We start from the raw sequence: 23,574 nt of genomic DNA, 5'->3' as shown, positions 1-23,574 counted from the left end.
CTTTTGTTACCCAGGCTGGAGTGCAATGGCACGATCTCGGCTCACCGCAACCTCCGCCTCCTGGGTTCAGGCAATTCTCCTGCCTCAGCCTCCTGAGTAGCTGGGATTACAGGCATGTGTCACCATGCCCAGCTAATTTTTTGTAGTTTTAGTAGAGACGGGGTTTCACCGTGTTGACCAGGATGGTCTCGATCTCTTGACCTCGTGTTCCACCCGCCTCGGCCTCCCAAAGTGCTGGGATTACAGGCGTGAGCCACCGTGCCCGGCCATCACTCCTTCTCTCTAATGTGCTATTCTAATCTCCTGTCTTTCCATCTTTAAAATGTTTTCAAAATTTTGTAATGCATGGGTTTGCAGTTTCAGGAATTAGTGACATTCACGGATGTGGCCATAGACTTCTCTCGGCAGGAGTGGGAATACCTGGACCCTCATCAGAGGGACTTATACAGGGATGTGATGTTGGAGAACTATAGAAACCTGGTCTCACTGGGTAAGTTTATTTGTCTCAAGTAATTTAAAATGTGATCTGTGATTTTTTACCTTTCAACACAGTGAATTTCAAGGCTGTATTTTGAGACATAGTTGAATTTCTTCTTCCTGTTCTTAGAGAAAGGTTTCAGCTCTGCCAGTTTGACAATGGCTGTGCCACCAAGCACCATCATTTCCTTCATCCTTTAGAGATAGTCACATGTCCTCCTGCCCCTTATGACTGCCTAATATCCAAGGGGCTTGTTTAAAATTATGTATTATTATTATGAAATTATGTATTATTAGTCCGCGAATAACCATTTCCAGGAATCCTGGTTTCCTATGGCGTATATTTCTAAAATTCCTACAGATATGCTTTGTCATCATCTGATCCACCTGCAGGGACAACAGACGCAGATTCATGATTTACTCTGAGTATAAAAAACCCTGTGACTTATATAGTGCTGGACCGGATGAATAATATTCATTGAAAACTGAAGAGTCCACATTTCATTTCCTGTAGCCAATTTGTATGATTTCTTGTTGAAAGTTATAATTGATGAGCTTTTCATTGCGTTTAAATGAAGATTTTATATATCAGTCGGGATGCTTTTTTTTTTTCTCTCATACAGAAATAATAAAATAATTAATTTGGTACAATTGTGCTCATTATGTCCCCAGCCACTCTTTGGAGGAGAGGGGAATATATATATATATAATAACTTAATACTCAAAGAACTATGTGATAGTTTTATTGTGATTATCTTATTTATTTATTTTTTCAAGACTGGGTCTTGCACTGTTGCCTAGGCTGGAGTGCAGTGGTGCAGCCATGGCTCACTGTAGCCTTGACCTCCTGGGCTCAAGTGATCCTCCTTCCTCAGCCTCCTGAGTGGCTGGGACTACAGAATACACCACCATACCTGGCTTTTTTTTTTTTTTTAAATAGAGATGAGGTCTCACTGTGTTACCCAGGTTGGTCTCAAACTCCTGGTCTCAAGTGATCCTCCCACCTCGACCTTCCAAAATGCTGGGATTACAGGCGTGAGCCACTGCACCTAGCCAATAGCAGTATCATTATGACCAGTTTATTTGTCAAATTGGAATAATGAGTTGAAGTCACATGGCCAAAGTCACAAGGTTGGTAGATTTAAGAGGAAGAATTTGTGACCCAGCCTCTGGCTCCAGAGAACTTCACAGCTTCTTTGGGGTGGTAATGTTTGGAAAGAGACATTTTATAAGGTCACAGGTTAAACTTTCTCCTAAGAAGCGAAGTGTGTATGAGTTTACATTAAAATAGGTTTTACTGTACCTACTTCATTTCTTCAATCATCTCACCCCTCTTTTATTTGAGGTCCTTAGTTCATTGTAAATTTAACCAAAGCTCAAAGATTTCTTTGGCTTTTGTTTTTATTTTTATACGATGTGGCATTTCTTTTCTTATAAGGAGGACATTCCATTTCTAAGCCAGTTTTGGTTGACTTACTGGAGCAAGGAAAAGAGCCCTGGATGATTTTGAGGGAAGAAACACAGTTCCCAGGTAAGGAAGGCAGGGGACGCCATTGGGGCCGGGCACAGTCCATGTGGTAGGAGAAAGGAGACACTTTTGTGTTTGTAAATTCCTCCTCCAAGATACCCAGGCTTGTGGAGCAAAGGCCTACAACCTGGTGGGGAATAAAGATTGCAGCATAAGCTCTTGGAGTTTCCCTCTTGTCACCCGGGCTGGAGTGCAATGGTATGATCTTGGCTCACTGCAACCTCCACCCACCGGGTTCAAGCCATTCTCCTGCCTCAGCCTCCCAAGTAGCTGGGATTACAGGCATGCACCACCATGCCCAGCTAATTTTGTATTTTTAGTAGAGATAGGGTTTTGCCATCTTGGATTCTTACCCGCCTTGGCCTCCCAAAGGATTACAGGCATTAGCCACCACGACTAGCCCCTAGGATCCTTCTTAGGTGACTAGACAGTTATTTTATTGCCAGTCTTTTCTCATCTGATGTGACAAAGTGTTCAAGGCTTATCTTATATATTTCTTGTACTAAGCTTTTAGTCAGCCATAAGTTTGCTGGGATTACACTCATAGACATTTATTTTATTCCATGAGTTATAATCCAGTACTATCCTTAGTTATTTTTCTTCCGCTTTGGCCATTGGGAACTCTTTCCAGTTGGCTCCCGTGCCTTTTCAACCTGCCCTCATCCTTTGGTGAGTTTGTTACTTTCTGACACTACAGGTTGTTAATCTAGGATTATCTTCTATTTTTTCTGCCATAGCCTTGGAGTCAGCCACTTGTGTAAAGGAGCACCAGTTCCTTTTACTGGGAATAGGATTTAGAAATCCAGATCTAGGCTTAGGTATGATTGCTCCTGGACCCTCTTAGTGCTAAGCCCTCTTCACTCATGGAACCGGCAGGTATATATGTATGTGTGGCAAGGTGGCCAGTTACTCTGGTGTATTTCCCTGTTTTTTCGAAGCTGCAGCTCCAGAACATGCTTTATACAAATCTTAAAACTGCAAATCATGTGTGTGAACAATGTCAATCTTCATAGTTTGCATTTCTTATCACTGAAGCTAAGAAAAAGAATTTTCTTCATTTCATCCTGTCTATATTTTACATACACATCCCGCATTGGCTGTAATATCTAATCATTCATCCAGTTGCAGTCAAAATGACCAAAGACCAGTGAAGGTTGATATGCCATTATTAAATTAGGATAAACAATATAAGTTTTACACTCTAACTTGAACTATAATTTTTAAAAAGGAATTTGAAAAATGATAGTTTTTAAAAATCCTTAAAACTGAATCTATGATTATATTTTATTAAATTTTTATAAGCTTTTGAGTTACAGTTAAACTTCAGATCGATTAAAACAGAGTTATTTTACTTAATGTAAAAGAAATTTTCTCTCATATTGCTATAAATTTCAAATGATGCTATGTTCTTGTCAGAGATTAAGAACTTGTATAACATATAATTCTATAATATGTAGTTGTATATGTCTATATTATGTGATTCTTTATTTTATTTGTTTGTTTATTAGAGATGGGAGTCTCACTAGGTTGCTTGGCTGGTCTCTAACTACTTGGCTCAAGCAATTCTCCCGCCTTGGCTTCCCAAAGTGCTGAAAATACAGGTGTGAGCCACCTTGCTTAGCCTATAATTAGTTATTATTGATATATTAGAAAGAAATTGATTTTTGTCTTGAAAATATAAGCCTTGCTGATATATCGCGGTTATTCTGGTAGTTTATATTATTTTGAGTTGGACTTACTTGTGATATGTTTATGTTTTTTCAAAATATTTATTTTTCTATATATATATATATTTTTTTTTTTTAATGGTGAAAAGATATACATATATTTAGAATTAGCCAGCTGGACTCAGTTTAGATGATCCCAATTTTGTTGGCAACATCCAAAGCATCGTAATCGGGAGCCAGTCGAACATATGCCTTCTTCTCTCCATCAGGCCGAATCAGGGTGTTGACCTTGGCCACATCAATGTCATAGAGCTTCTTCACAGCCTGTTTGATCTGGTGCTTGTTGGCTTTAACATCCACAATGAACACAAGTGTGTTATTGTCTTCTATCTTTTTCATGGCAGACTCAGTGGTCAGCGGAAACTTGATGATAGCATAGTGGTCCAGTTTGTTTCTCTTGGGGGCGCTCTTCTGAGGATATTTGGGCTGCCTCCGGAGTCGCAGTGTCTTGGGCCGCTGGAAGGTGGGTGACGTGCGGATCTGTTTTTTGTGGCTGTGGACACCTTTCAACACTGCCTTCTTGGCCTTTATTTTTTTTTATTTTTTATTTATTTATTTTTTTTGAGACGGAGTTTCGCTCTTGTTACCCAGGATGGAGTGCAATGGCGCGATCTCGGCTCACCGCAACCTCCGTCTCCTGGGTTCAGGCAATTCTCCTGCCTCAGCCTCCTGAGTCGCTGGGATTACAGGCACGCACCACCATGCCCAGCTAATTTTTTGTATTTTTAGTAGAGACGGGGTTTCACCATGTTGACCAGGATGGTCTCGATCTCTTGACCTCGTGATCCACCCGCCTCGGCCTCCCAAAGTGCTGGGATTACAGGCTTGAGCCACCACGCCCGGCCTTCTTGGCCTTTAAAGCGTTCGCTTTGGCTTCGGCTTTAAGAGGGGCAGGAGCTTCCTTCTTCGCTTTCGGCGCCATCTTGTGAAAAGGGTCCTATTTTTCTATATTTAACAACATTTTTCATAAGTTATTTTTAGGATGTCTATATACTGTTGACTTCCAAGATTACCAGAAATTTCTGTTTATCTAATAAAGCTAAGCTTATCAAATTTATTGCAAAAAGGGAGAACAACCTCTTGAAAGAATAACAGTAGTATCTTAAAATAAGAAACCAGGAAGGTTATTTATCAGGTTTTAGAACCACACTGGGTATTTTTTTTTTCTTTTTAAAAACATGCTCCACAGAAAAGTAGCGATGGGGTAATTATTTATTTATTTATTTATTTATTTATTTTTTGAGACGGTGTCTCATTCTGTTGCCAAGGCTGGAGTGCAGTGGCACTATCTCAGCTCACTGCAACCTCTGCCTCCTGGGTTCAAGCAATTCTCCTGCTTCAGCTGGGATTACAGGCACCTGCCACCATGCCTGGCTAATTTTTATATTTTTAGTAGAGACAGAGTTTCACCATCTTGGCCCAGCTGGTCCTAAACTCCTGGCCTCTTGATCCACCCACCTCAGCCTCCCAAAGTGCTGGGATTACAGGCATGAGCCACCGAGCCCAGTTGTTCTTTTCTTTTTGATTATTTGATGTACTAGCTTTAAATGACACTCTTTTCCATGGAATATTATAAAAATTGATCATACAACATTCATGGATGTTTGTCCCAAAATCAGCATTTTTACATGAATTACTTCTTTAGACATTCTCTCAACTTTTCTAGGAACTGGACTTTTATGTTTTAGTCCTATTTTTGTATCTGACATTGTGGTCGCTGTATGTTTCCAGTTCTCCATTTCCCGGCTGTAGATAATGACCAAAGAGGCTGTCGAGATGGGATTATGAGAAATATATTGTGAGAGTTCTTGTATATTTAAACTGTTGGCAATTTTTGTAGTCAAAAGATACTTTGGATACCAAATTCTTAATTTATATTACTTTTCTTGAGAACTTCATACCTATTGCTCCTTTATTTTCTGAGTTTAAATAAAACTAAGTATAAATCTAATGCCCACTGGATATTTCCATCCTTCAAAGTGACTTGATCTTTTTGCCTGGTAGGTAAAAAAAAGTTTTTGTTTTTTGAAGTCATAGATTTCTAATAGTATGTGCTTTTTTTTTTTTTTTTTATTTAAGAGACGGAGTTTAGCTCTTGTTACCCAGGCTGGAGTGCAATGGCACGATCTCGGCTCACCGCAACCTCCGCCTCCCGGGTTCAGGCAATTCTCCTGCCCCAGCCTCCTGAGTCGCTGGGATTACAGGCACGCACCACCATGCCCAGCTAATCATAGTGGCTTTTTAATATGCAATTCATGTGCTGATAATGTCCAGAAACTTTTCTGGAATAATAGCTTAAAACATTAATAGTCTCTAGTTCTTTTTGTTTTTATTTTGAATACCATATATTTGCATTTATAAATATTCTACTTCTTTTGCCGGTCTTCCATAGCTACTGTTTTCTGTTTTTTAAACGATATTTTACTGTGATAAATAAGACCTAGTATTTGATTGCACAACAAAGTGACTATAGTTAATAATAATTTAATGATACATTGTAAAATAAGAGAATATAATTGGATTTTTTGTAACACACAGGATAAATCCTTGAGGTGATGGATATTCTGTTTACCCTGAAGTGATTATTACACATTGTATGCCTGTATCAAAATATCTCATATACCCCAAAATATATATATCTACTATGTACCCACAAAAATTAAAATAATAATAAATGTTTTACTGTGAAATATAATAATTTTGCATGAATAGATGTACACTAATATGTAACTATACTACAGGTGTGTGCCACACCCCCTGCCCCAACCCCAGCTAGTTTTGTTTTTTTTTTTTTTTGAAATGGAGTCTTGCTCTGTTACCCAGGCTAGAGTACAGTGAGACGATCTCAGCTCACTGCAACGTCTGTCTCCCAGGTTCAAGTGATTCTCCTGCCTCAGCCTCCCAAGTAGCTGGGATTACAGGCGCCCACCACTGCACCTGGCTAATTTTTGTATTTTTAGTAGAGACGAGGTTTCACCATGTTGGCCAGGCTTCCTGACCTTGTGATCCACCTTCCTCGGCTTCCCAAAGTGCTGGGATTACAGGCATGAGCCACTGTGCCCAGCAACCCCAGCTAATCTTTTAAAAAAATTTTTTTGTAGAGACAGGGTCTTACATTTTGGCACAGGCTGATCTCAAACTCCTGGACTCAAGCAATCCTTCCACCTCAGCTTCCCAAAGTGCTAGGATTACAGGCATGAGCTACCATGCCCAGCCTGAATCGTTTGAACCCAGGAAGTGGAGATTGCAGTAAGCTGGGATTGTGCCACTGCACTCCAGCCTGGGTGACAGAGGGAGACTCCATCCCAAAAAAATAAAATTAAAAAAATGTTGGATGTAAGCGTTTCATTAGCTTTATTCAAGCGTTGAGGGAATGTACTCTTTTACCCCCTCTTAGAATGTCTGAAGACACACTCCAGAAAAGCCATCTGAACCTTCAGTTTCCATTGTGCTTTTTAAAAACTTAACTCCAATTCTATAATACTTATAGAATTGTCCAAGTTTTCTCTGTGTTGATTTTGCAGTGGCTACTTTATAGAGTTGTATGCATTTCAAGTAATATGTTTTTATCAAATGCCATATTACTGTGTTTGTGCAGTGTGGAGAGCCATAGGTCAGGTACCTGGTAGCATTCCTAGGTTGGATATTGTTGCATTTACTTTTTTCTTCATCAGTGTTTAGAGAATTCCATCAGTAACATTAGTTTTTAAATAAACTGTTTGCCATTGTGGTATTTGTGAACTCTGTTTTTAAAAATTACTGGACTTTTATCTTATTTTTGTTTATTTTGTTGCACTTTTTCCAGCTTCTTGTGATGAATATATAGGTCATCAGTTTTCAAATTTTCTTCTTTTCCCATATGTATTTATATCTGCTTTATAAATCGTTTTTCTGCTTCTCTCACTGTATCAAGTAAATGGATGCAAACATACTATTATTTGGTTCAAAATAATTTTATATGGGAATTTAGGCAATACTTCCTTAAATTCTGGGTTGCTTTTTCCTTCCTTTCCCCAGCTTTTGATTTTGAAAATCATCAAACCAAGTGGGAATATTTAAAAAATATGTATTTGTGTATATATATATTTGTGTGTATGTGTATAATATACATAATATGTATACAGTTAATTACCCTTCACATAGATTCATCTTTGGATGTTAACATTTTGCCTTACTTTTTCTCTGTGTATATGCACCTCTCTTCTTGGCTCATTTGATGATAAGTAGCCGCTGTCATTAAATTTCACCTCTTAACCATGTGTATCTCCTTAGAATAAAGACATTCTCCTTCAAAGTCACAATGTTATTATAATAGTAATTTAGTCTTATCTACTATAGAGTCTATACTTAAATTTGTTATGCTCTTTCTAAAAATATCATTTATAAAATCTTTTCAGGATCCATTGTGTATTCATACATTGCATTTAGATCTTAGGATTTTTACCTTTGTGTCACCCTACTATGTTTTTCCCTTGGAGTTTGGCTTTTTTGAATGTCTACTCCAGTTTTCTTGTGGAATGTCAGGTTTATAGGTTTGATGGTTTCCCCTCATGATTAGAGTAAAGTTAAACATTTTTTGCCAAGCCTATTGCAGAAGTATTGTGCAATGATTGTTTTTGTTTTTTTTCTCTTCTCTACTAACCAAGCACAGACCACTGGTAATTATCTTTTATTAAAATAACTTTTTAACTTTAGAATAATTTTAGATGTACAAAATTAACAGATTTACAAAGGTAATACAGAGATTCCCTGTACACACCTCTCCCACTTTCTACCATTGTTAACATCTCACATAGTTAAAATACATTGGTCAAAACTAGGAAACTGACATGAGACTCTCTGTTGGGATTTCACCAGTTTTTCCATGTAGCTCATATTTCTGTTCCAAGATCCATCCAGTTTGGGGTACCACATTGTATATATTTATCTTATCTTCCAGTCTCTTCTGTTCTGTGACAGTTTTTTCAACCTTTCTTTGTTTTTCATGACTCTGACTGTCTTGACAGACCATGCTAGTAGTGTATCTCCCAATCCGAGTCTGTTGTTTTTCTTGTAATTAGGCCAGAAGTATTAGTTTTTAGAAAGACTGTGTAACAGAAGTGAAGTACCCTTTTCATCACATTACATCAGGGGTACATGATATCCATGTGACATCACTGGTGATATTAATCTTTATCATTTGGCTGACGGTTTAGCCGATATTAACCTTTATCATTTGACTTCAGGAAACCTTTGTCATCTGCCAGGTTTCTTCACTCCAAACTTACTATTTTTCCTTTTCCAACATCTATTCTTTAGAAACAACTCATTAAGTCTAGCCCAACCTGGCAGCAGGTGCACAGGAGTGGGAATTAAGCTTTACATTCCATAGGGTTTAATATCTAATATCTGGAATTCTTCTATAAGACAGATTTGTTTCTTCTCATTTATCAGTGTAGACTCATGTATATTTGTTTTATACTTCAAGTTATAATCAAATATTACATTATTTCTTTGTACCCATACTCTTCCAACTACAGATGGTGGCTCTTTTAGGTTGGTTTCTATGTTCGTGTAATACCCTGCTCCTTTTTTTTTTTTTTTTTTTTTGAGGACTTCTTTCCTGGTACTACTTTCGGGTTCATTTTGTTTTCTCCCTCCCATGGCCCAGGAATCAGCTGTTTCTCCCAGGAGCATGCTTCCTTTAGTGGAGAATGGGATTTAAAAACCAGCGGTGTTTTTTCTTTTAGAAAAAAACTGGGATATATGTGCAGAATGTGCAGGTTTGTTACATAGGTTTATGTGTGCCATAGTGGTTTGCTGCACCTACTGACCCATCCTCTAAGTTCCCTTCCCTTACCCCCCAACCGCCAACAGGCCCTGGTGTATGTTGTTCACCTCTCTGTGTCCATGTGTTCTCATTGTTCATCTTCCATTTATGAGTGAGAACATGCAGTATTCAGTTTTCTGTTCCTGTGTTAGTTTGTTGAGAATGATGGCTTCCAGCTTCATCCATGTCCCTGCAAAGGATATGATCTCATTTCTTTTTATGGCTGCATAGTGTTCCATGGTGTATATATACCACATTTTCTTTATCCAGTCTATCATTCCAGTCTATCATTGATGGGCATTGTGTTGGTTCCAAGTTTTTGCTATTGTAAATAGTGCTGCAGTAAACATAAATGCACATGTATCTTTATAGTAGAATGATTTCTATTTCTTTGGGTATATACCCAGTAATAGGATTGCAGGGTTAAATGTATTTCTGGTTCTATATCCTTGAGGAATTGCAATACTGTGTTTCACAGTGGTTGAACTAATTTACATTCCCACTAACAGTGTAAAAGTGTTCCTATTTCTGCACAGCCTCCCCAGCATCTATTGTTTCCTGACTTTTTAATAATCGCCATTCTGACTGGTGTGAGATGGTATCTCATTGTGGTTTTGATTTGCATTTCTCTGATGATCTGTGATGATAATGTTGAGCTTTCTTTATATGTTTCTTGGCCACATTAAGGTTTTCTTTTGAGAAGTGTCTGTTCATATCCCTTGCCGACTTTTTGATGTGTTGTTTGGTTTTTACCTATAAATTTAAGTTCCTTGTAAATTCTGGATATTAGACCTGTCAGATGGGTAGGTTTCTGCCATTCTGTAGGTTGTCTATTCATTCTGATGATAGTTTGTTTTGCTGTGCAGAAGCTTTTTAGTTTAATTAGATCCCATTTGTCAATTTAGGCTTTTGTTGCAATGACTTTTAGCATTTTTTCATGAAGTCTTTGCCCATACCTATGTCTTCTAGGGTTTTTATGGTTTTGGGTTTTACAGTTAAGTCTTTAGTCCACCTTGAGTTGATTTTTGTATCAGGCATAAGGAAGGGGTCTAGTTTTAGTTTTCCGAACATGCCTAGCCAGTTTTCCCAGCACCATTTACTGAATAGGAGCTCTTTTCCCCATTGCTTGTTTGTGGCAGGTTTGTCGAAGATCAGATGGTTGTAGATATGTGATGTTTTTTCTGAGGTCTCAGTTCTGCTCCATATGTCTGTATGTCTGTATGTCTATATGTCTGTCTTGATACCAGTACCATGCCATTTTGGTTACTGTAGGCTTGTAATATAGTTTGAAGTCAGGTAGCATGATGCCTCTAGTTTTGTTCATTTTGCTTAGGATTGTCTTGGCTACACGGGGTCTTCTTTGATTCCATATAAAATTTAAAATAGGTTTTTTCTAATTCTGTAATGTCAATGTTAGTTTATGGGAATAATATTGAATCTATAATTTACTTTGGGCAGTATGGCCATTTTCATGATATTGGTTCTTCCTATCCATGAAGATGGAATGTTTTTCCATTCATTTGCATCCTCTCTTATTTCAATGGTTTCTAGTTCATCTTGAAAAGGTCCTTTACACTCCTTATTAGCTGTATTCCTAGGTATTTTATTCTCTTTGTAGTGATTGTAAATGGGAGTTCACTCATGATTGGGCTCTGTTTGTCTGTTGTTGGTGTAAAGGAATGCTTGTGATTTTTGCACACTGATTTTGTACCCTGAGACTTTGCTGAAATTGCTTATCAGTTTAAGGAGTTTTTGGCATTAGATGATGGGATTTTCTAAATATAAAATTGCGTCATCTGCAAACAGAGACAACTCTATTTCCTCTTTTCCCATTTGAATGCCCTTTATTTCTTTCTCTTGCCTGATTGCCCTGGCCAGAACTTCCAGTACCATGTTGAATAGGAATGGTGAGAGAGGGCATCCTTATCTTGTATGGTTTTCAAAAGGAATGTGTCCAGCTTTTGCCCATTCAATATGATATTGGCCTTGAGTTTGTTATAAATAGCTTTTATTATTTTGAGATATGTTCCATCAATACCTAGTTTATTGAGGGTTTTTAACATGAACGGATGTTGAATTTTATCAAAGGCCTTTTCTGTATTCATTAAGATAATCATGTGGTTTTTGTCTTTGGTTCTGTTTATGTGGTGGATTATGTTTATTGATTTGTGTATATTGAACTAGCTTTGCATCCCAGGGATGTAGCCAACTTGATTGTGGTGAATATGTTTTTGATGTTCTACTGGATTCTGTTTGCCAGTATTTCATTGAGGATTTTTGCATTGATGTTTATCAGGGATATTGGCCTGACATTATAATTGAGCGATGAAACAATGAGCTCTTGGGGAAGTTTAGGGCAATATAGATAAAGAGAATGTCAAATAAAAAATTAACAATATCATAATTGACAACAAAGGAATGGATTGTTGAACATTAAACAAGAGACACAAAGGCCAGGCACAGTGGCTCATGCCTGTAATCCCAGCACTTTGGGAGGCCTGGTGGGAGGATCAGTTGAGCCCAGGAGTTGAAGACCAGCCTCAGCAACATAGCAAAACCCCATCTCTACCAAAAATAAAAATGGAAAAAATTACCCAGGCATGGCGGTGCCTGCATGCCTATGTTCCCAGCTGGTAGAGCGACTGAGGTGGGAACATTACTTGAGCCAGCAGGTTGAGGCTGCAGTGAGTCATGTTCACACCACTGCACTTGTGCCTGGGCGACAGAGTGAGACCTTGTCTCAAAGAAAACAAAGAGAAAGACAGAGAGAGAAATATGGGCTGGGCACCGTGGCTCATGCCTGTAATCCTAGCACTTTGGGAGGCTGAGGTGGGAAGATCACTGGAGCCCAGGAGTTTGAGATCAGCCTGGGCAACACAGTGAGACCCTGTCTCTACACCTAATTTTAAAATTAGTCAGGTGGGGTGTTGTGCATCTGTCGTCCCAGTTACTTGAGAGGCTCAGGTGTGAAGATTGCTTGCTTGAGCCCAAAGAGTACAAGGCTGCGGTGAACTATGATTGGGCTACTGTACTTCAGCCTGAGTGATAGAGCAAGATCCTGTCTTGATGATTGATTGATTGCTAGATGGACAGACAGTTGAGATAGACAGAGTTAGCAGGTACTGCCTTTCCTGTCTATTTCAACTTTCTGTCCTTTGAGACGGAGTTTCACTCACGTTACCCAGGCTGGAGTGCAATGGCACAATCTTGGCTCACTGCAACCTCCGCCTCCTGGGTTCAGGCAATTCTCCTGCCTCAGCTTCCTGAGTAGCTGGGATTACAGGCACGCACCACCATGCCCAGCTAATTTTTTGTATTTTTAGTAGAGACGGGGTTTCACCATGTTGACCAGGATGGTCTCGATCTCTTGACCTCGTGATCCACCCGCCTCGGCCTCCCAAAGTGCTGGGATTACAGGCTTGAGCCACCGCCCCTGGCCCAGGTACTGCCTTTCTAAAGGAAGAACATTTATCCTGAAACATAAAGGATATGAAGGATTCAGGCTGCAAAATGTCTAAGTCTAAGGACTCTTGAATGGTTAAATAGTCTGTGGAAAGCATTAAGCGTTGGGGTAATTTGTACAGTTGGCCCTTTGTATCTGTGGGTTCTGCATTCATGGATTCAACCATCTTCAGATCAAACATATATTTGTAAACTTTATGTGTACTGACCACATACAGACTTTTTTCTGTCATTATATTCTAATCAATACAGTAGAACAGGTATTCACATAGCATGTACATTGTATTACGTATTGTAAGTAAACCAGAGATGATTTAAAGTATACGGTAAAGATGTGTATAGGTTATGTGCAAATACTATGCCATTTTATATCGGGGACTTGGGCATCTATATCTGGGTTGGGTTTTGGGATCTTCAGGGGGTCCTGGAACTGAACCTTCACAGATACTGAGGGATAACTGTACTATATTCTAGGTGTTGAACAGATGGACTGTGATAGAGAATAGGAGCCGGGCGCGGTGGCTCAAGCCTGTAATCCCAGCACTTTGGGAGGCCGAGGCGGGTGGATCACGAGGTCAGGAGATCGAGACCATCCTGGTCAACATGGTGAAACCCCATCTCTACTAAAAATACAAAAAATTAGCTGGGCATGGTGGCGCATGCCTGTAATCCCAGCTACTAAGGAGGCTGAGGCAGGAGAATTGCCTGAACCCAGGAGGCGGAGGTTGCGGTGAGCCGAGATCGCGCCATTGCACTCCAGCCTGGGTAACAAAAGCGAAACTCCGTCTCAAAAAAAAAAAAAAAAAAAAAAAAAAGAGAATAGGAAGCAAAGAGTTATTGTTTTGACATGAAGCCTCCTAGGTAAGCAGGAGTTCTTGGAAAGGGGTTTGTATTTTATTGTAAGAACAAGGAAAACTCACTTGAGGAACTTAAAGGATGTATTCTTAAACACTGACCTTCATTGAAATCAATGATAGGTTCAGAATAAAAATGTCAAGGTTTTTCTTCTCTCAGTTGTAATTCACTTGGTCTTCAACAGTGCCAAGATAGCAGATTCTGGCCCCCACCTAAATGTTACCTATGTCGTCAATCAGTAATTTCACTATCTTACATAAACTCTCATATACCTCTGAACTCTTCTTCTTGGACTTTTTCAAATTTTATAACCATATTTTTGAATTATGTATGCCATTCACTTATTGTGAGTGTTGGCTTTTATTTGTTTCATAAAGTTTCTTGTTCTCTGGTGTAGAAATACAAAGGTTTTTTTGTTGTTGTCCTCTTTTGTTGCAGATTTGGATTTACAGTGTGAGATAATCAGCTACATAGAAGTACCCACTTATGATACAGATATATCCTCTACACAACATCAGAGCATATATCAGAGAGAGAAACTCTATGAATGTAAGAAATGTCAGAAGAAATTTAGTAGTGGTTGTCAGCTTATTCTCCACAGGTTTCATATTATTGAGAGACCCTATGAATGCAAAGAGTGTGGGAAGAACTTTCATAGTGGCTATCAACTTACTCTACATCAAATATTTCATACTGGCGAGAAACCCTATGAATGTACAGAATGTGGGAAGAATTTTAAAAGTGGTTATCAACTGACTGTGCATCAGAGATTTCATACTGGTGAGAAAACCTATGAATGTAGGCAGTGTGGAAAGGCCTTTATATATGCCTCACACATTGCTCAGCATGAGATAATTCACAATGGTGGGAAGCCTTATAAATGTCAGGAATGTGGGAAGGCCTTTAGTCAAGGTGGACACCTTAGAATTCATCAGAGGGTTCATACTGGCGAAAAACCATATACATGTAAGGAATGTGGGAAGACTTTTAGTAGGTGTTCCAATCTTGTTGAACATGGGCAGATTCATACTGATGAGAAGCCATATGTATGTGAGAAATGCAGAAAGGCCTTTAGAAGAGGTCATCAGCTCACTGTACACCAGAGTGTTCATACTGGTAAAAAACCATATGAGTGTAAAGAATGTGGGAAGGGCTATACCACTGCCTCATACTTTCTTCTACATCAGAGAATTCATAAAGGTGGAAAACCCTATGAATGTAAGGAGTGTAAGAAAACCTTTACTTTGTGTAGAAATCTTACTCAGCATCAGAATATTCATACTGGTGAGAAACTTTTTGAATGCAAGCAATGTGGGAAGACCTATACTACTGGTTCAAAACTCTTTCAGCATCAGCAAACTCATACTGGTGAGAAACCCTATGAATGTAAGGAATGTGGAAAGGCCTTTAGCTTATGTGGCTACCTTAAACAACATCAGAAAATTCATACTGACGTGAAACGCTTTGAATGTAAGGAGTGTAAGAAAACCTTTACTTTGTATAGAAATCTTACTCGACATCAGAATAGTCACACTGTTAAGAAACTTTTTGAATGTGAGGAATGTGGGAAAGCCTATAGTACTGGCTCAAACCTTATTCAACATCAGAAAACTCATACTGGTGAGAAACCCTATGAATGTAAGGAATGTGGAAAAACCTTTAGCTTGCATGGATATCTTAATCAACATCAGAAAATTCATACTGGTGTGAAACCCTATGAATGTAAGGTATGTAGAAAAACCTTTACTTTCTATAGAAATCTTACTCTACATCGAAGTATTCATACTGATGAGAAACCTTTTGAATGTAAGGAATGTGGGAAGACCTTTAGACGTAGTTTACACCTTACTGCACATCAGAGCATTCATGCTGATAAAAAACCCTATGAACGTAAAAAATGTGGAAAGGCCTTTAAAATGTATGGCTACCTTACACAACATCAGAAAATTCATACTGGTGGAAAACCTCATGAATGTAAAGAATGTGGCAAGGCCTTTAGTCGTGCTTCAAACCTCGTTCAACATGACGGAATTCATACTGGTGAGAAACCCTATGTGTGTAAGCAGTGTGGAAAAACCTTCAGATATAGTTCAGCCCTTAAAGCCCATCAGGGAATTCATAGGAGTATAAAAGTATAAGACCATAAAGAGTACGAGAGCACCATTCATCATCAGACAGTCCACAATGGTGAGAAATGATGGAATGTTAATCTTATAGATATGTCTTTAGCAAATGAGAGAGTTAAAATGCAGTTCTTGCCACATTAGAAAGCATTCAATGTCCTGTCTTAATGGAACATCTGACTATTCAATGGTAAATTAAGAAAAAAAAACCCAGGAATTCCAATTTCTTCATACCTACAACATCCATGGTGTGTATTTTTTATAATCTTATTAATTAAAAGGATGATGAAAAGCATTTCATACTAGATTTCAATGGAATATTACAAATGACCCCAAGACTTAATGTCTTATCACAACAATAAACATCACTCATAGGTTCTGAGGTTCAGAAATTCAGAAGAGGCTTAACAGGGTGCTTTTGAATTGGGTTCTCCATGAGCTTGCAGTCTTCTGGAGGCTCGTTAAGGATGAAGGATCTGTTTTCCAGATAGCTTGCTCACACTGGCTGGCTGGCTTAGAGAGTGAGTGCCAGGAGAAAGCTGTTCTCATCCACATGGGTTCAATTTAGATAAGGAAATCCTGGACTGAGAGTAATTGATGCTACAAATGAATGAGACTTTGGAGCTGCTTTTTTTTTTTTTTTTTTTTTGAGACAAGGTCTTGCTCTATCACCCAGGCTGGAGTGCAGAGGCATAACCATAGCTCACTGCAGCCTTGAATTTCTGGGCTCAAGCAATTTGGGGGCTCCTTGAACATATTTTGCATGTCGTAGAAATATAAGCAGTTTGTACTCAGAGTGCCAATCATAGTGTTTCAAAAATATGCCCTCAAATTCTTTGAAACGCCACACTTCAAACTTGAAGTCTGGCCAGGCATGGTGGCTTATGCCTACAATCCCAGCATTTTGGGAGAATGAGGCAGGTGGATCACTTGAGGTAGTTCAAGACCAGCCTGACTAACATGGTGAAACCCCATCTCTACTAAAAATGCAAAATCAAGCCGGGCGCGGTGGCTCAAGCCTGTAATCCCAGCACTTTGGGAGGCCGAGGCGGGTGGATCACGAGGTCAAGAGATCGAGACCATCCTGGTCAACATGGTGAAACCCCGTCTCTACTAAAAATACAAAAAATTAGCTGGGCATGGTGGCGTGTGCCTGTAATCCCAGCTACTCAGGAGGCTGAGGCAGGAGAATTGCCTGAACCCAGGAGGCGGAGGTTGCGGTGAGCCTCCTGAGTAGCTGGGATTACAGGCACACGCCACCATGCCCAGCTAATCAGGAGGCTGAGGCAGGAGAATTGCCTGAACCCGGGAGGCGGAGGTTGCGGTGAGCCGAGATCGCGCCATTGCACTCCAGCCTGGGTAACAAGAGTGAAACTCCGTCTCAAAAAAAAAAAAAAGTCCCAGTCCCCGGTTACCAAGGAGGCCAGCGCTGCCTGAGGGGCTAAGATGGTCTCAGGGCCCCACCCTGAGGAGCTCACACCCATCCAGCAGGCAGTCGCCCTTGGGGTCACTGCAGTGATTCTACACGGTGGACCCTCACACTCAGGGCTGAGGCCTCGGAATAAATGAGCTCCGGAGTTCTCTTCCTAAAGTTACCTGGATCGGTTTCTTCTCCGACCCGCCTCCTCTTGGAGCTGAGAACGCACTGACTAATCCTCAAGACTGGGGACCCAGCATTGGCCGGTTTGCGCATGCGCACTCCTAGGCCAAGCGGTCACTCCCAGAAGTCCCCGAGGCTGGGTCCGTGGGCGGCGCGCGCAATCCCCGTGGTCACCGCCGTTATTTCTTGTAGGTTTTTAGGATTCTGGACTCCACTTCACTCACCAGCGCCTGCTGTCCTGAGTGTTCTGGCTTGGACTACATATTCCACAGACGACGGAGAAAACTTGGACCCCTGGCTCCAGTTCCGGGACTTCTGCCTCTGCGCTGCGCACGACCTGGTTCCACCTGAGGAAGAAGGCGGCGCGGGTCGCTGCGGGTGCCTCTTCATCTCCAGCCCACAGCACCCGTGGGATCCTGCGTAGCGGTGAGAGTGGGGCTGCAGAAGGCGCTCAGAGCGCGGAGGCTCTGGGCGTGGGCCGGCCTAGCCTCCCGCCTCCTCAGGCCCTGGGATGCTAGAGCTGCGGAGGAGGGGCTCATCTCTAGGAGACAGGCGGGGAGCGTGAGACCGCGCAGCGGCGACAGGACAGGCGTGTCTGTGTGATGTGGGTACAGTTGTGGGAATGTGAGGGATGCGCGGTCGACCTTGTGTGACCTGGACATGTGGCGCTTATCCTTTGCAAAGCGTGCTTTGCTGGGCTCTGTGGGGCCGCTGACCCTTGGCTCCAGGTTCCCTGCTGCTTCCTGTGCCCTCCTCTCAGACTAGTACGACTGCAACAGAGAAATGGTCCCAGTGGGAAATCAGACACTGAGCCTTAGATAAAGGTTTCCAGTGAGAAGAAAGGTAGGATGGGAAGCTTAGAAGAGGAATTGCCCTTAAGACAGGTATGATACATTCTGTTAAAGAAAAAAATATTCAGTGACACTTGTTAAAGCATGCAGAAGAAGCCTTTATTCAGGACCATCGGTAATGGGTATCCTGGCGGGGAGATTTTTGCGGTGGGTAAGAGACCTTGGGCTCAACTCCGAATTTAGTATAAATAGGTGGGAATTTATAGCCAAGAAGGTTAGGGATCACTGATTGAGAAACTACCAAGAGGAAATGTCTGGGATAAAGAGGATTCTGACTAAAGGCACCTAAGAGGATTATTTCTGAAGAGAGAGACCTGGGTGATAAGACTATCACCTGGGGGACCATGGAGGATGAAGATAGGGAGGTGAAGAGTTCTTGCTGAACTGACTTAGAATAGTTCTTTGCGATAGCCAGATTTTACATTGAAGTGTACAGATGGGCCTAGCTAAGGTGTAATAGCTTGAGTAAAGTTTGGTCAGTCAGAGTTTGTCAGTTTTGAGTGTAGGATTCCTTCCTGGAAAAGGGTTGTTTCTCCACCCCCACCTCCCGGTTCTTGGAGTTTCATTTACATGTTTAACAAACATGGCCTTCTTGAATTCTGACCCCAAGAACCTGCAGTGAAGGATGATTGGAGATTCAATTCAACATACTTCTTTCTGGTTATGTATATGAAATTACGCACTTGTAGCCTTGGAGGGGGCAAACATAAGCACTAAGTGTTATGAGATAATTTTGGATATTCCATTTTGGATTTCTATAGATCAAAAGCTACAAGAATATGAACTTAGCTGTGGTGTGTCCTTGCAAATGAAGGAAGTGAGCCAGAATTTAAGTTTTCTGAAATAGAAATTCCCATTCGTTGGTCTGTGTTTGTGGACATTACAAACCCCCTGAAATTCTATAAGGAATTGCTGTACATGTTTGTTAATTTGCATTTTTCTAGGATGTCTATAATCACATTATTTAGACTTGGGTTTTAGATCTGGAATCAAAGAGCTTTATACCTTTGAATAGTTTTGCAGAAAAGTAATGCGATTATGGGAATGGTTAAGACAATGATACAACATCATGGGATTGGATATTATACGGATAATAAGATTTATTGGGCCGGGCGCAGTGGCTCACGCCTGTAATCCCAGCACTTTGGGAGGCCGAGGTGGGTGGATCACGAGGTCAAGAGATCAAGACCATCCTGGTCAACATGGTGCAACCCCGTCTCTACTAAAACTACAAAAAATTAGCTGGGCATGGTGGCGCGTGCCTGTAATCCCAGCTACTCAGGAGGCTGAGGCAGGAGAATTGCCTGAACCTAGGAGGCGGAGGTTGCGGTGAGCCGAGATCGCGCCATTGCACTCCAGCCTGGGTAACAAGAGCGATTCTCCTGCCTCAGCCTCCTGAGTAGCTGGGATTACAGGCACACGCCACCATGCCCAGCTAATGTTTTGTATTTTTAGTAGAGATGGGGTTTCACCATGTTGACCAGGATGGTCTCGATCTCTTGACCTCGTGATCCACCCACCTCGGCCTCCCAAAGTGCTGGGATTACAGGCGTGAGCCACCGCGCCCGGCCTTCAAAATCATTATTTAACTGGTTTTTCAGAGAAGAGTGAAAGGGTCATGGCCACATTTACTGCGTGTATAATGTGTACCCAAAGTTATTTGACCTATTTTGTGTACTGGTTCCCTTTAAATGGGCAGAAGCCATTTCCCTGTCCATTACGGAAAGAATCCTTATAGAGAATTATTTCTAGTTATGTCGAAGAAATACAGCTAAAGGCTATTCAAGAAGACAAAGTGTTACATGTTTTAGTCACACTGATTTTTCATTCTCGGTCTAATATTTGGATTTCTTTTAATGACACATATACCCTCTCCCCATAATGATACTTTTAGAAATAGTTTATTACTACTTTGAAATATCTTGAAGTTACGTTTCTGATGATGGAATTAAGGCAGGTTCATCACAAAAATTTCATTCCCTAAGAAGAAAGTTAGAATTTCAAACTTTTCAAACATTTCAAAGAAGAAAGTTAGAATAACCCAAACCTCCCTGACCAGAGATAATCACTTTAAAAATTGGGGTGTGTTATGTTTTCAGTTTTCATGCATGAGCACTTGTGTGTGATTTTGTTTTTACAGAAGAGAATTAAAGAAATAATAGAGATATTATAGAGATACAACTAGAGATAGAGATACAAAGACTCCAACTTTTAGTTAGAAAAAGGAATCTAACCCAACCATGGATATTAAAGCAGTATTATGAGACACCATTACTGTGGACTGAGCTCCTGCACTAGGCTCCAACAAACAAGACTAAACCAAAATGCAGTCACTCATGCTAAAACAGCATTACAAAACTGAAACTTTAAGGGAGCAGTTAGAGCGCCAAACAAGATTCCAGTCTACCCGAGTCAGCCTAATAAGGAAATTACCTGTGCTTTAACCCTTGCAGAAAAAAAGGAAACTGAAGTAACCTGATGGTCACCAGTCAATTTTTTTTTTTTTTTTTTTTTTTTTGAGACGGAGTTTCGCTCTTGTTACCCAGGCTGGAGTGCAATGGTGTGATCTCGGCTCACTGCAACCTCTGCCTCCTGGGTTCAGGCAATTCTTCTGCTTCAGCCTCCTGAGTAGCTGGGATTACAGGCACACGCCACCATGCCCAGCTAATGTTTTGTATTTTTAGTAGAGACGGGGTTTCACCATGTTGACCAGGATGGTCTTGATCTCTTGACCTCGTGATCCACCCGCCTCGGCCTCCCAAAGTGCTGGGATTACAGGCTTGAGCCACCGCGCCCGGCAATTTTTTTTTTTTTTTCATACAGAGTCTCCCTCTGACACCAGGCTGGATTGCAGTGGTGCAATCTCTGCTCACTGCAACCTCTGCCTCTCCGGTTCAAGCGATTCTCCTGCCTTAGCCTCCTGAGTAGCTGGGACTACAGGCAAGTTACAACACCCAGCTAATTTTTGTATTTTTAGTAGAGACAGGGTTTCACTATGTTCGCCAGGATGGTCTCTTACCTCTTGACGTTGTGATCCTCCCACCTTGGCCTCCCAAAATGCTGGGATTACAGGCATGCGCCACCGCACCTGGCCCAATTTTCTATAGTTCTCTTACTTGTTCCCACCTTACAAAACCCACTGTTTCTCCATTGCTCTGTAGGAGGAGGTTACTCCTATCATGAATCACAAATAAGGCCCATTAGATCTATAAGCCAATGTGTTGTAACTGGGTCTTTTGACATGGGCTTTCATATATCTCTGCATAGGAGGAGAAGGAGCTACCAGGGACCTCCTTCAGAGGTGAAAAGCAATCCAAAGTTTTTACACCTTTTAGGTATTAAAAATTTGATTTAAAACTTAACAGGGTGCAAATTATGAAGTAATACATCCTCTCAGAATTAGTAATTTAGAAATGGAAAGTTACTTCAGAGAAAAGTAGTAATTTATGATTTCCAGATGTCTTGAAATATGGTAATATTTCCAAGGATAGCTCAGTCATAATAATAAATAGGTATTGTAATATTTATAAATACTTACATAAATGTTTGTATTTTGCAGGAAAATAAGATTCACTCTCCTTAATATTCTTGACCTAGCACTTTATTAGATCCAGTTCTTAGATTGTATGTGAGGTTGAGTGGTGTCTTGCTTTCTGTACCTGCTGGGGAGTAAGGAAAGGGGCATTATTTCCTTACCTATCTGATCATCTCAAAAACAAACAAACAAACAAAAAACCAGGCCACACCTGTAATCCCAGCACTTCGGGAGGCAGAGGCAGGTGGATCATGAGGTCAGGAGATTGAGACTATCCTGGCCAATATAGTGAAACCCCATCTCTACTGAAAATATAAAAAAATCAGGTGAGCATGGTGATGCATACTTGTAGTCCTGGCTACTTAGAAAGCTGAGGCAGGAGGATTGCTTGAACCTGGGGGGCAGAGATTGCAGTGAACCAAGATCTTACCACTGCATTCTAGCCTGGTGACAGAGTGAAACTCCATCTCAAAAAAAAAAAAAAAAAAAAACCTAATTTGTTTTACAGAAGATTTGTATTTTCTTAAAGGTGGGCCATGAAATTTGTAAATTCAGAATTATGAGTAGGAGAAAGCCCATGAAGCACAAACTTTAAGAAAAATAAGAAGCAACAGACTTAAGTTCCTTTTATAATAATGGATTAATAAGCATGTGGTGTTTTTATCTTTTAATGTTTGATGATATGTTATTACACTGCCTATCATATTATGCTTTTTTCATGTTTCTACGGATTATCTTGATTAATCTTGGGAACTGTCTTGTAGAGTAGGATATATTCCTATCCCTTATTTGCTGATGGGGAAACAGAGGCACTGAGATGTTAGCATCTCTCACAGGGCAAAGCTTGGTATCACTTTTGAGAGTGAGGAGACAGCCTGTCTTCTTAATTTCACCAGGATACTGCATACCTAATTTGTGCATACTTTTTTTTTTTTTTGAGACATGGTCTCACCATGTTGCTCAGGCTGGAATGCAATGGCATGATTTCATCTCACTGCAACCTCTGTCTCCCAGTTCAAGCGATTCTTGTGCCTTAACCTCCCAACTAGCTGGGATTACAGGTGCCCGCCACCATGCCTGGCTAATTTTTTTTTTCTTAATTTTTAATAGAGACAAGGTACATACGTTTTTAAACCTATCTTATTTACTAACTCATCCTTGGTACTATTTTCCTTTGATTATATGAATGATTTAAGATCAATCTTAGTAACAATGGCATAGGATGTTTCCATAGTCCAGAGAATAATATATTTAACCTACTCCCTCCTGTGTTTTTATTGTTCGTGTTTTTAATTTTGATAATCAAAAAATATCTTTGATGAATGTATTGTACATATTGGTTGTGTACTTCTATAGTTATTTCCTTTTAAAAATTCCTACAAGTAAATTTTATGGTTATAAATAAAAAATCAGACTTCTAGGCTAGGCGCAGTGGCTCACACCTGTAATCCTAGCACTTTGGGAGGCCAGAGCGGATGGATCACAAGGTCAGGAGTTGGAGACCAGCCAGGGCAACATGGTGAAACCCTGTGTTTACTAAAAATACAAAAATTAGCTGGGCATGGTCGCAGGTGCCTGCTTATAATCCTAGCTACTTGGGAGGCTGA

General features: G+C 40.4%; 2 protein-coding genes across 7 annotated transcripts in view; both read left to right on the top strand.

Annotated features, from left to right (window-relative positions):
- Positions 1-16,190, top strand: part of ZNF573 (zinc finger protein 573) — a 23,743-nt gene extending 7,553 nt beyond the window's left edge. For 3 of the 4 annotated variants that reach the window (XM_032249370.1, XM_032249371.1, XM_032249374.1), the window contains 3 exons: positions 358-490; positions 1,916-2,008; positions 14,297-16,190. In XM_032249370.1, the coding sequence (XP_032105261.1) occupies positions 358-490; positions 1,916-2,008; positions 14,297-15,996 (1,926 nt within the window). In that variant the 3' untranslated portion in view covers positions 15,997-16,190. The remainder of the gene's footprint in view (positions 1-357; positions 491-1,915; positions 2,009-14,296) is intronic. The other variant, XM_032249373.1, reaches the window with a different exon arrangement.
- A 1,554-nt stretch (positions 16,191-17,744) lies between these two features.
- The window catches only part of ZNF607 (zinc finger protein 607), a 28,140-nt gene continuing 22,310 nt past the window's right edge, over positions 17,745-23,574 (top strand). Inside the window, exons 1-2 of one of the 3 annotated variants that reach the window (XM_032249333.1) lie at positions 17,916-18,007; positions 18,310-18,465. The gene's annotated coding sequence lies outside the window, so the exon portion shown is untranslated. The other 2 variants (XM_032249334.1, XM_032249337.1) reach the window with 2 other exon arrangements.

The sequence above is a fragment of the Sapajus apella genome, unplaced genomic scaffold (assembly GCF_009761245.1).
Source record: "Sapajus apella isolate SASKATOON/1434 unplaced genomic scaffold, GSC_monkey_1.0 scaffold68, whole genome shotgun sequence".
Lineage (NCBI taxonomy): Eukaryota > Metazoa > Chordata > Mammalia > Primates > Cebidae > Sapajus > Sapajus apella.
The sequence above is the reverse complement of the archived record's forward strand: the minus strand, read 5'-3'. Positions and strand labels throughout refer to the sequence as shown.